Below are 14304 nucleotides of genomic sequence, written 5' to 3' on the forward strand. Positions count from 1 at the left end.
TTTGACCAAACAGTGGGAGGCAGTGGAAGACAGGAGTGCCTGGCGTGCTATGGTCCATGGGGTCACGAAGAGTTGGACACCACTAAACGACTAAACAAAAACAAAATTAAGCCTCCCAACCTCATTCCTGAAGCCACTTCTCCCTTCTAATCTGCAGTCTCACTTGGCACCAGTTTTCACATCCACCTTTTTCTGCAACCTTCCCCCTTGCACACAGACCACCCCCAATGTGGCAACTACTACCTCCCCCCAATATATGCAGATAATGAGGATCAAGGTGATGAGGATGCCTTTCATCCGTAGACAGCTGGATGGTTCACAGAATAAAGAACTAGGCCATGCAAACCAATCCAAATAAAAGTTAAGCTGAAATGTTAGGCATGTATGGCCATTGGGTTCAACTGGCATCATTCGTGAAGTACTCAATACAATTTATGCAGGTGCAGCCTGTCAGTTTGCATTTCTTAGGATTCTGTGTGGAAGAAACAAGCAGAAGGTTCATGATGGTTCTTCCTTCAGAGAAGCTGAGTACAGCTGGCTTAAACCAGACAGAGGGCCTTCTCGGTAGTGGCACCCACCCTGTGGAACGCCCTCCCAGCAGATGTCAAGGCAATAAGCAACTATTTTACTTTTAGAGGACAACTGAAGGCAGCTTTGTTTAGGGAAGTATTTAATGTTTGATGCTGTACTGTTTTTAATATTCAGTTGGAAGCCACCCAGAGTGGCTGGGGAAACCCAGCCAAATGGGCAGGGTATAAATAATATACAATACAAATTAAGTTCTTAACCAGAGGTACCACTGTAATCCACTTCTACCCAGCTGTTTGTGATTTTATTGAACTCCTTGGTTGGATAACTGGATTGCTGAGATAGTCTACCTTGCATACAATGTGCTCCTGTTGTGCTGGACAGCTCCTCAGCCTCACCACTATGGTCAGAAATTTATCCAGACCTGCTGTGGTCGTTGGGAATGGGACAGTGTTTCTTTTCATCCATAAATAATGAAAAACACATTTAATGCCTTGCTTAAAACCATCTCAAACACCATACTTTGTTCCTCCTGTGATTGTAATGGTGTGCAGGGGGTCCACAGATGCATAAATACTATGGAGTTAAGTAACCTGCTAGCTTCCATATGGCCGACATGATTGTCGAATTACTCCCTTCAGCATATTGCAAATGCACAGAGCCTTTAGAGAGATTACATACTTCCATTATTCAACGTCCCTTTCCTAAAGCTTTTTTTGAATCAATCAAGATTCAGTAACAGAAGACTTTTGAACAAATTACTTCTTAATTCAGCCCAGACTTATACTCCTGCAGGGATCTGGAAAAATATCAGGATCATTAGCCCTAATAATTCCTGTAATAGCACTTTTCTCTGGGGATGGCCAAAGCAGCATGATAATTTAGTACATTACCCTTTAAACTTCACAGTCCTGCAGGGCTATTGCCTTTCCAACATGTGAATGCAAACCTCATGAATATTAGCAGGAGTTATGGATTTTAGAGGTGACTGGTTTGATAGCATGTAATGAAATATGGTTGCTAGAATGAAAAGAAATATAACTCAGCCTCTGATTTAACCACTTTCTTTTCAGCAAATCTGAAAGCCTACTCATAGGTGTATCCTTCAAGACCTGGAAAGAAGCCAATATATAGAGAAAATCATATTAGAGATACTCAAAGCGCATTGGGAAAACTAAGCTGGTTGAACTGATTTTAATACCTTGCTCCAGTGGCTTTCAAACTCAGTTCTGGGGAGTCCTGTGGTTGGCTCAGAAGCCTATTCTTTGTCCCTCAATAAGACCACAAATAATGGAGGACAAACCTTCCTTAAAGGTACCCGACAACAAATACTTATTTTTCCAAACAACTACAGAAGATTGCTGGATATATTCCAGGGCACACATTAGTTTGCACAGTGCAATGGACAATAAATACCCCATGTGAACTAAGTATGCACCCCAGAAAAAACTTCTGAAACCTTTGTTATAAGCACAAAGATTCTATTGAAAGCATGTATGAACTCTTTGGCAGGTGCCAAAAAGGAAACAGTTTCTTAAGGCAGAGCATTTTTAAAACACTGTATCTGCTATGCTCATGGCAGTTAGCTCTCACTCAGTCTTTTTTTCACTCACCTAGTCATTTGCATTTTTTATTACAAAAATTTAGTCTGCATTCCATGTTCATACCAAGCAGCCAGTCGTAAATTAAATAAAATGTTAAATACAAAGTGTAAAGCAGTGATGAACTACAATAATACTTCAATGTCACATTGGATAAGGAACAAAAACTGAAACAAGAGCAATTAAGATCACATTCCCTTGGTATACAAATGGGGCATTACCTGAGCTCTGGCACTTGTGTTTTTGATTTTCAAGCTACTAATAATCTATTTCATTTTAGAAGACAATGTGTGAAAATTAATAAATGACAATATTATCCCACAAAATAATAACGGTAATCAGATTTGCTGCCCAACAGTTACACCTGAATTGTAATTAGTTTCATATCTCCAACAATTCTAAAGATTAAAAAAGGGATGGCAACAAATACTTACTGCTGTAGATTAATAAGAAAGAACTGACATTGAGCTGCCATAATAAAACTAGTGTGGATGACTACTAGTTAATTAAATATATATTATGGTGGTAGAGCTGCTAGATGGCTCAGCTCACAGGGCAGGCAGATCAAACCTTTTAGGCTCTGGTTTCTCTTCAGATCATATAAATCTTTCGCTTTTTACTATTAGGCTCAATACAAAGGTTGATTCAAAAGGCAACCTGAAGGTATATCTTTTTGGTCAGGGCGAGGAACCTTTCTCAGTCCTTGTGGGCATCCTTCTTGGGACCACATGGCAGTGGTAGATGGGGACAGAGACAAATAGAGGATGGGGCAACAGATAGGACACTTTCCGTTGTAAAGTAGGCTACATTCTAGCCATGTGAAATTCAGGGATTGCTACACACACACACACACACACACACACACACACACCTCTTCATCCTTCATTTAGGAAATCAAGAGACGGCATCCCTGTTCAACAACAGCTTCCAGTCACGCTGAAGAGGACACAGAGCAGTGCCAGTAAGTGATTTTTTCCAAATGAAAGTTCACACAACCAATATAGAAAGGCATGAGGGCCACATTTGGCCCCTGGTTTGAGTTTCCCCACCTCTGTTTAGATTATCAGGTATAACACATTTCAGATAACTCATATTTCTGAGGCATATTCACATGAAACTCTTTTCTGCTCTCTATCCCTTCCCTTTCATGGGTCCACTTCACATTTTAAGCCATCTCTCTTAATTCCTTATACCCCCTTTCCCCAAAAAACAATTAACAGTTCCCTACAGTTCCATGTCCTCCATCCAGGTTTTCATGGAATAACTAATGTTCCTCAAAAGACAGTATCAATTCATTTACCAGTGCAGTGCTCTTCAAGTACATACTCACACCAGCTTAACTAAGACAACATGAAATCTCACTCCTTGTCAATTTCAGAACAGAAATACTACAGTCAAATACTTGTTTTAGCTTTGCAGACCTCATCAAAACTTGAGTGATTCAGATAAAATATTTCAAAGGGATGCTGGGTCATTTAGGCCTTACTCAACACAACATACACACCTCTGACTAACAGCATATTACACAGAGTGTTTAGTACAGACCAGAAGAGACTCAAATTCCATGACACAAGTGTGGAAATTGTATTTCCCAGATATGTCAGTGTCACCTCTTATCTCCCACACCTCTGCAAATGAGTGCTTTTCAGAAAAGTTCCCAAGTCTGCAAACTAGTATTTATTTTTTTACTAGAATTACAATTAGAAACTGGTTCCAGAAAGAATGTACTAACCTCGTTGATAAAAGTTTGTGCTCCCCTTGGACTCAGAAGTAAGATCGCTCTTCGTAACGTATCTCGATAGCGATTCAACTCTTCTGTTTTCATAGTAGTGAAAAGGCTGGCAAAAACCCTGCTGATGTTTCTGTCTACTTTTTGTAAAGATACATCAAGTCCTAGCTTTGAAGCTTGGTCCAGAAATCCTTGTAGACCACGGATATCTGCCAAAGAGAAACACAAAGTAATGTTCTTGGTGTTTTAAAGTTAGGAGCAAGGAGAAAGCAATGACAAAGGCCAAGATGCAAAGAGATGCCTTGCAGGGGCTGGCGACAGCCCAATGGAATTTTATCTGAATAAATTACTTGTATGCCATATCAAAACCTACCCGAGAAAGTCTCCATATACAAAGACAACCCAAGGCATTATGGGGCTCAAGGTACAAAACCCACAAATATGCTTTTACCCAGTGCTATTTTTTCAGAAAAAGAGGTGCCAGAACTCACCATGAATGCCTCCCTTGTTCTCTTATAATGGCAATGGCGCCCACCTGAGAGGTGTCAGAACTGAGTTCTGGCTAAAAAAAAAAGCCCTGCCTTTACCTTTTCTGCTAGTAGTGCTGGACCTGATGCCATTGGGCATGGAGGAATGTCTGGGTTCCCAGAACTTCGGCATGTAGCTCTATGTATTCTGGCCAACATGTTTTGAGTTAACAATTGGCTTTCCCTGCTCCCCCGCAAAAGGTAGACAGAGTTGTCTTCAGCTGTGTGCTATCAGTGTGCTTTGCCAAGTTAATTTCATCTCACTGAACATTTCCTGTGAACAGAGTGGTGCCCTTTACTTGCATTTCCTGGAGATATGTTAAATGCGGCAATTGCATGATATCATGGAACTATTTCCATGCAACCCGCAGTGACTTCCATCAAGGTCAATTTGCAAGCTGCCTGTGAGAACCAAACCTGAGACTCTGACAAAGCCTGATTTCACTTTCGTATGTTTGTTTTTGTTTTTTTGTTTTAAATGCTTTAGGATTTGGGAACAGCGGCACAACACAATGGCACCCTACTGTTAGTGCCAATGTCGATGGTTTGAATTTGAAAGTGCCTTGATCAAAGCAGTGTGCAGGACTACTTGCAAACATCTTCATCTGTGTCCAGCAGTAGGTATTTTTGCACAACAGAAATACACTGAGATCATTAGATCCCCCCCTTGTATCTAACATTGCCAACTCATACTAAACATGGGTAACTTTATATTTTTTCTCAATAATATGAGAGGTTTAACAAACTTCCTTAACCTGAGAGCTGCTGCGTATGTGACCCATGCCGTAGAGATACAACTGTGAATGTCATTTCCATCCTCACCCTCCCTCCCTAACATTGAATAGTCCTCATTACAGCACCAACTGCCTTCAATAGGACATATGTATACTGTTGTACAATGGCACTTATTTGTTCAGAATAGATCATAGTGTGTCCTGAAGTTCCTCCATATTTAAAGCAACCATACAAGGTAAATTACCAATATTCCCTTGGGGGGGGAGCAATAACAGAGGCTAAGGGGTGGTTATTAGTAAAAGACCACCGAGTAAGTCCAGAATCTACCCTTGAGCCAAGGAGCTTAGAGTAAATGTGCTTCCCTCTATTTTAGCATCACAAAACTTCTGTTAAGCTGAGAGATGTTTAGATGTGGGTCTCTACAGGCCAAATCCAACCACACTCTTAGTCTCATTGAAATGAATGTAGCATGTAAGTGTCAGGAAGTTTAGATTTTTAAAGCCTAATTGTTTAGAAACAGCAAAAAGAGAAATATTATATAGTATATGTGCGGTGTGTGTGTGTGTGTGTGTGTGTGTGTGTGTGTGTGTGTGTGTGTGTTTAAGTTCATAATTATCAGGACTTGGATTCATAGTTTGTAATGTATATCTAAGTCTGGATTCAACCTACTGCTTGCCATACACATTCAAATAATAATCACAATGATAAGGATGCAATTTACTTGATAAAATATTTTATTGATGCTGTCATCCTAGTGTTTGCCTTTTGCAAATTCAGATTCTCTGATCCCTTGCTATCTTCATTCTTTTATGGCTCTATAGTATATGACGTACAGTGACAAAGTAGTAGTTGTTGTTTTTAATACTGTCTGGTTCTTCATATTAATGCAGAGCTTGACAAATAGACAATCCTCCTTTTGGGTTGACTAACGTTACATTTTACCAGCATCTAAAGCTGTTTTGGAAAAAGGAACATTATTTGCAGTGGATGATGAATGAGGATGCTATTGCTTTAGGATGAATTATATTCTCCACAAACTCACTGAGCAACCAGATAGGAAAGCAAAAGTATTCAGAAAGTTTGAATGAAAAATTGGAACTGTGGTATGTGTGTAGTGGGAAAGGAGGTGTTTTGTCTTGAATAGTGACTAGATATTGTATATCATGTATAGCAGGAAAGCACTAAAAATATTTTTAATTAAAAAACACACACATTCCTGCTCCAATCCCAGCTACAAGTTGGAAGTCACTGCCAATAATTTCTATGGGCTTTGGATTCAAAAGACTGACTTAGAATCAGATTCCAATGGGTTTCCACAGTTCTCCTTTAAGCATACTACCAAAAAGACTTTTAGGTAGATAGAATAGAGTACCTGAGGATATAGGGCAGGTATAATGCAGAGCACCTTCACCCATTGTGGGACTCCTTTCAAGATGTGCCAGGCCACATACTGTCAAGAATGAATGACAGGTTTCTCTCTCACCATAGTTTGTTCTCAAGTTCAAAACTTTACTTCTCTGCATAAGTGGCAAACAGTCACTTATATGGGAGAATGTAGAGAGCTGTACCTGAGGACAGGATTAGGCGAGGGACTCAAACTTGCTTCCTCCCTCTAATGTCTCCTGCCATTAAGAATCACACTCACTCTGGTCTACAAAGCCCTACTATTTGAAAGATGTACATAACCGTATCCTTGCTTGGGGATGCTTAAGCAATTCTATTTCTGTGAATTTCAAAGCTTACTGACCTGATCTGCATCTCCCAGACAAATGTGCAGATCAAAATGTATTAATCCTTTGGATTTTGCCCTTCTCCAAAATTGGCGACACAGGCTCAGTGCAAAATAGGAAAGAATAAAAGGCACACTTGCAACACTGGTGCGAATCAGAAATAGAATGATCTGCCCGTCTCTATCCTCAGTTTTGTTTTGTGGTCACACTAGAACGTGTTGGGAAATTTTGGAAAAGAAACAAAATGTTGGGAGCTGGTTGCATGATTTTGTTTTAAATAACCATTCTCCATATTGGACAAAGGCATGTGTTCCTTCCTTCTAGGACAGGCATCCTCAAACTTTGGCCCTCCAGATGTTTTGGACTACAATTCCCACCATCCCCGACCACTGGTCCTCTTAGCTAGAGATCATGGGAGTTGTTGGCCAAAACATCTGGAGGGCCGCAGTTTGGAGATGCCTGTTCTAGGAGGAGGAGGAGCTGGGAACATTAAGGACCAGACATTTAAAGGTGGTGTTTGCAGGCATATGTGGTGAAGCCACAGAATGCAACACGAATCACATTTGCAAAGGAATGATTTAGTGGTGGTACTAAATTTCCTACTGATTTAACCATTCTTCACATTAGGTGCGGTGTGGGAAGTTCAGTTTTTTTCAGAGTCTCCTGTGACAGTAAGTCAATTGATGTTGGAAAAGAGGGAGGCAGGCATCTAATCTCCCGTGCTACTTATGCTCCTGCCATCAAGGTAAATGGAAAGGGGAGTGTGTATTTGGGTGCTAAGATGTGGCAAGAATGACTTTGGATGCAGGTGAGAGGGCTGATGAGATAAGTGGGAGTGGAGCAACACTCTTTTAAGTCTATGGATTCGCTAAATAGCTCCCCCCCCTTTTTTTTTACTCCATTTGGGAAATAGGGAGAAATGAGGAGTAGCCAATATAAGGAGAACCTATCTCTACTTCATGTACCCACTCAATGGTCAGTTTTTGCCATTATCTCTTGTTTGTACATGTTTGTATTGTACCCAAAACCAGAATTTTTACAATGGGAGCCCACCCTTTTACTTATTGTTTTCTAATCTTCATTCTCCCATCTTCCTTTTTCATTAAATTATTTTGTTCCAACTACCATCTTCCAAAGAACTATCATTTATGGTTGTTTCATGTAATGTATGTGCTTTCAGTTGACAAATTAACACTGCATGTACAATGAAATGTCTGTCTTGGCATTAAATACAGGTGTAGGTGTGTGTGTGTGTGTGTGTGTGTGTGTGTGTGTGTAATCTGTTTATATTGCTACTTTTCTGTGTCTCACTTGTGAAAAGACATTTCCCACATACTTCATCCTTGGTGGAATCATCAGCATGGATCAATCTTTCTCAGTACGCATTAGATTTCCTTGTTCCACCACTTCACTGCTTCTGTATTTACCTTTACCTATTATCTCACAACACTTTATCTTATTGGCATTTATAGTTAGGCAAAGTGGACAACACCAATTTTCCAAGCTAGCGAAGAGTATCATTATGCCTGCCGGTTATATGCTGTGATTTGCCTAAGCTAAGGAGCTTAACTTTAGATCACTGTGCCTTCCGACTCATATAACACACCTATAGATTAAGGACATGATTTAAAAAACAAAAACAAAAAAGCTATGGTAATTGTATTGCTATCAGACAAATGTAAAGTTTGACTGCAAAAAAGGTGCTTCATTTCCCACAGATTAACATGAGTCTTTCATTAATGGGAGTCTTGGAAAATTCTAATCAGAAATACCACAGCTTGTGACTTTGATAAATTTTTTGTTCTGTGAATAGGTTCAAACAGTTACTGAAAACAATAAACATCCCTAATCCATACTCTTCTTTAATTCCATCAAAAATTAAAATTGTGCAATGTTGGCCTTAATCCACAGCATTTCTTGCCTACTTATCCAGAATTCTTTCAATCTGGCCTAAACAGCAGAGAGTTTGTCTTATTTTCAATCTTTCCTGGGAATGATAGAAACATGCACCTCTATTGGAACTGGCAAAAATTATTGGAACTGGCAAACTTTCCTTGAGAACAAAACAACAATTTGCTTAAGAATAGATCTGCTATTGCCTTTACCATTCACCTACAACTTGCTACACTGATTTAATATCTTAATTTACAGCTTTTGAGTTTCCTATTTCACTGGTTGTGTTAACATGGAACACTAAACCATGGTGAATTCCTTGAGACTAAGCAAAGCCCTTCTCCTCCCATGACAAGTTTTAGTTTCATTTATAAAGCATCTCAGTTTAGTGTTATGTATGAAGGAACAGCTCAGTTTTTAAACAAGTTAGCTTCACACCATGGATAATGGGCTGGCTTGTTTAACTAACCACTGCTGCCTAGAGGCTGATACAGTCCAAAAATACCCATAGGTGGAATCTACACATAAAATATACATATAAAAAAATGTTCTGGAAATGCTTTTTCTTTAAACCTTAAAAAGAATTTTTTTTTTTAATTTTCCATAAGGCTCACATTTGCCATCTTGTGTCACATTGTATATTGCACTTTAAACACACTTAAAATGTTTTATTTGCAGCTGTATAGTTGACTAGCCCTGCACTAATTGGGTCACTGGTCATATTGCCTTGACCAAACAAAAAAGTTTAACCACTGTGAAGGAAATGAACTGCTATAAAAAAGTAAAAATCCTGTTCTGTGTTTGGGGACTATGAAGCTAGTTTATGGCCTGACACATGGCTTTGCCTATCAGGGGGTGGGGGGAGAGATAACTTAGAAGGTGTCACAAATTAATTAGGTGAGGATAAACTACAGGTGAAACTCGGAAAATTAGAAGATCATCGAAAAGTGCATTTATTTCAGTAATGCAACTTAAAAGGTGAAACCAATATATGAGATAGATGCATGCCTTTATTTGTTGTTGTTAGGCAGGTCAATTATAAATGGAATGTAATTAATGAAATGTAATAGAGATGTTTATTTTTGTATTATTGTAACTATTTGTTTTATTACTGTGGAATTTCCAAAAGAAAGCATTTGTAAAAATCAAAAGAAAAATAAATAATAAGAAATTGCATTACTGAAATAAATGCACTTTTGGACGATATTCTAATTTTCCGAGTTTCACCTATATGTGTACCCAGGACAGAAAAAATTGTTAAATTTGAGGCTTTTGGAATGTACGGGGTTGGAATGTAAATCAAAGGTAAGCCCAGCCTATAATTAGTCAGGGACTTATTTTGACATTTGGTGTTAAGATCAGGAGATGATCTCACACATCTTTCTGGAGGATGAAGAAATGAGATCTGCTTAAGTCAGAGGTTTTCAACTTTTTTGAGTCCAACTGCATTCTTCCTGTGGCACCCCTGTGGGGCTCAGGAGCCCAGTTATGCCATCCCTTCCCTGCAGAGCTGGCAGCCTCTCACCCTTTTTTGAACACCCTCAGCCTCCTCTCCCTGGGAATCCTCTGGGCAGCAGCTGCTGCCACCCCTGGTCTCTGAGCCGCCGCCCCCCCCCCCAGAGAGGTGTCTCCTCACATTGCCCCACAGGGGCCTGAGACTTGTCTGTCCATTCCCAGCAGCAAGGGCTGGCAGATTGGTTGGCTGGGCTCCCTCGCCCACTTACTTGCTTGCTTGCTTGCTTACTCTGAGGCCCTCAGCTTCTTGCAACCAGCACCCCCTGGCCAGCCCCAGAGGCTCCATTCTCCTGCAGAGCTTGTAGCCAGGGCTGCTGCAACAAACAACCATGCAAGCCTTTGGGAGGCAGAGACGCAAGAGGGCATCAGAGGAGGGCAGGAAGGAAAGAGGGACAGAAGAAGAAGAAGAAGAAGAAGAAGAAGAAGAAGAAGAAGAAGAAGAAGAAGAAGAAGAAGAAGAAGGAGGAGGAGGAGGAGGAGGAGGAGGAGGAGGAGGAGGAGGAGGAGGAGGAGGAGGAGAAGGAGAAGGAGAAGGAGAAGGAGAAGGAGAAGGAGAAGGAGAAGAAGGAGAAGGAGAAGAAGAAGAAGAAGGAGAGTAGTTTGGATTTGATATCCCGCTTTATCACTACCCGAAGGAGTCTCAAAGCGGCTAACATTCTCCTTTCCCTTCCTTCTCCACAACAAACGCTCTGTGAGGTGAGTGAGGCTGAGAGACTTCAGAGAAGTGTGACTGGCCCAAGGTCACCCAGCAGCTGCATGTGGAGGAGCGGAGACGCGAACCCGGTTCCCAGATTGTGAGTCTATCGCTCTTAACCACTACACCACACTGGCTCTCAGTATTGCCCACGGCACCCCAACTAGACCCACACTCCCTTTTCTGTCATCAGGAAACTGGAAGTCGTAACCACTCTTATTTTTAAACCTTTTTCATAAGAAGAACCTTACTTATTCTTTCAGTGGCATTTACTTTTGCTTCACAAAACCTTGGTGGTCTGCTTTTGCATACCCCCCTCATACACATCTAAGTGCCAAGTTCCATGCTAGCTTGTACAGTTCTCGAGGAGATACCAGGAGTTTGTTCAATGAACAGCAGCCTGAGAGGAAATAAAACCTTTCACCTATAAGCAGCAATGAGGTAACATGAAGCATGGGCAGCAGAACTGGACAGTGGACACTCTGTTTGGCTGGCACCCCAGCTTCCCCTCACAGACAATAACAATCACAGATTACATTTCTTTATTTTTAATGCCAGACCTTCCAAGCGTCCCTGTTTTCCAGGGACAGCCTGGATTTACAGATGCAGTCCCAGTTTCTGATTTGATCCCAGAATGTCCCACTTTTTCTTAGGGCACCCCTATTTTCATCTCAGAAATGTTGGAGGGTATGAAATGCTTCTTGGGGCAGCTATACTCAAGCCTCTCTTGCATTACCATTTGGGGCGCTTTGTGTGCCCCCACCCACTTTGATACCTACCTGTATGTCTCTACTTCTCTTCTTGGCCTTGTGTTTTTTAATCATACTTCCTCTAAGCCAGGCATCCCCAAACTTCAGCCCTCCAGATGTTTTGGACTACAGTTCCCATCTTCCCCGACTACTGGTCCTGCTAACTAGGGATCATGGGAGTTGTAGGCCAAAACATCTGGAGGGCCACAGTTTGGGGATGCCTGCTCTAAGCAATCATAAACTCGAGTTTAAGATTGCTTAAAGGAAGTATGATTTTTTATATATATAAAAAAGTCTACTCAAATAACTGCTTTTTGCACACATTATTGATTTGTTTACACTTTCCTGGGTTTCTCTTTTTCCATTCCCAACACCTTCCAATAATGGCCTCTGCTATGTTTTGTGCCATTTTTTACAGGCTGTATGTGAAAGCTTTAAAAGACATTAACACCATCATCACACATTAACAGGCTTTAACATACCCTACGTGTCATTCTGAATCTCAGTACAGACCATGAAACAGACTATTGGTGCTGCACGTCTAGACTGATGCTACATGGTTTATATTAATTGCAAGCCTTCTGGGCTTTCTGAAGAGACCAAGGAACACAATCCTCCCACAACCCACCACCATCCTCAAAATACAGGAACAGTATTTCAACAGGTGTACCTTTGATTACAGTGTCTTGTGATTACTATAGTACAGGGGAACCAATATATGCAGTACCTTTGACCCTGAAGATGTTACTGGGCTACAACTCCTATTATCCCTTACCATTGGACATGCTGGCTAGGGTTGGTGAAAGCTGGAGTCCAACAAAATCTGCAGGACCAAATACCACTTGCCCCTGGTGTATTATATCCCCTTTATTAGGACTAACTAAAAAGTCCCAACAATTACAAAATGGAGCATTGCTGTATTTCACAATGGCCAGCAAAATCTGTTCATTTTACTTCTAATTTCTTTTCATTAACTTTCAGCCTGATGAAGAATTTTGAGGAAACCAAAAATTTGGTCAGTTCCTTGTAATTTGTTGTTGCTGAACTTTATAATAATGGTACTGTATTGATTTGCTACTGTAATTGTTGGATTTATTTATTTATTTATTTATTTATTTTCGTAGTAGGCCAGTATGGCTCCCTGCAATTTTTTATTTCCATCCTGTGAGAAAGTTATGATCATTTTTAACCACAGAACCATAGGATCTAAGGTACAGTATATTACAGATTATCTAGTTTAACCCTCTCCTCAATGGTGGTTTCACAAGAAAGGATGCAACTACAGCATCCCTGAGAGAACAGTAAAGCCTTTCTCTTTGATTTGGGCATTCAGTGGGTGAGATTCAGCAGGTGATAAAGGAGAAGTATTTATTTGAGAATTTTGTTTTTAAGTCCTTTGATTTTAACTGTGGTTCCACACCTACAAGGGCTAAACATAAATTCTATTACGTGAGTGAATAAACACATATTCCCAGTGTCAAGAGAAAAAAAAGAGCTCAACTTTTCACTTTGTTGATTCCCTGTTGCCGCCCACCCCAGTACCTTGTTTCTTGAGGTTGAAATTTTTCACTTCCTTGTCTTAGAGGGCAAATGAAACACAAACCCTTAAATAGAAGGAACTAGGAAGATGTCTTGGCTCCTCCTCCTAAGCACTTAACCACATGCCTTCTTAAGGCATGCAAATAAGTTAACTTCAGATGACCAGAAAGGTTCTCAGGAAGCAATGGGCCACTATTTATAGACAGGTAAATGTCATCTTGTTCAGGGTATTATCATTTGTATGAGTGGAAATAAGCATTTTCTTCATAAGCTCCCCCACTCCACAAAACAAGGAAACTGCAAGTAGGTAGTAGCCTAGTTTTGCCATTCTCAATATAGCCACATTTCCTGTTTCTGTATCAACATCTGAATTCTGAATGAAGGCTATTCTCTCCAAGTCAGTCCCTAAAATCAGTCAGCTACACTTCCACAAATAGCAGCTCATATGGCTGGTCTACCCACATAAACAGTGTAACATCAACACAGCCTATTCACTCAAAAAATTTCCTTTCCTTCTGTGAAGTGGAAAATCTCAACTTGCAATTTTCCAGTTCAGGGGAGAGGAGCCACAATCTCATGCGAGTTCATTGCTCTGACATTACACTACTCACATGAGTTTTATTTTGGTCTTGGGGGGGGGGTGGAAGGTTTTTTTGACAAGAAGTCTGATTCTCAGACTGAGGAGCAGTTCTGCAACCAAATGCATGAACAGGTGGGGCTAATTATTGGCCTATGATGAGAGATGCCCTGGTCATTTTTTTGGAGACCATTTCTGTATTTTTAGCACATGCAACTTACTCTTGTTGAATTTAAAGTAAGTCTGGAAGCAGAATTTGTTCCAGAAATGGAAATGAGGGACATGACTAAGAAGAGTCTGCTAGCATGGTCTTCTGAAAACCACCAGGCAGAAAATGCTGTGAATGTCTTCCATTTCAGAGGTAACGGTGGGGAAGGGGGAACGACAGCAGAGAGAGGTGATTTGGGAAACCTCTGTGTCTATGTACCACACATAGCTTCTGTGAGCCTGTTAGTATTGCCTCGTCCAAAGCCCAATGGACAGCTTA

At 40.6% G+C, this 14304-nt stretch overlaps 1 protein-coding gene across 1 annotated transcript in view; it reads right to left on the bottom strand.

The window, feature by feature from the left end:
- Positions 1-14304, bottom strand: part of GRID1 (glutamate ionotropic receptor delta type subunit 1) — a 658224-nt gene that overhangs the window by 263914 nt on the left and 380006 nt on the right. The window contains exon 4 of the mRNA XM_060275205.1: positions 3862-4067. Coding sequence (XP_060131188.1) covers positions 3862-4067 — 206 coding nt within the window. The remainder of the gene's footprint in view (positions 1-3861; positions 4068-14304) is intronic.

This window comes from Zootoca vivipara, chromosome 5 (genome assembly GCF_963506605.1).
Source record: "Zootoca vivipara chromosome 5, rZooViv1.1, whole genome shotgun sequence".
Classification (NCBI taxonomy): Eukaryota; Metazoa; Chordata; class Lepidosauria; order Squamata; family Lacertidae; genus Zootoca; species Zootoca vivipara.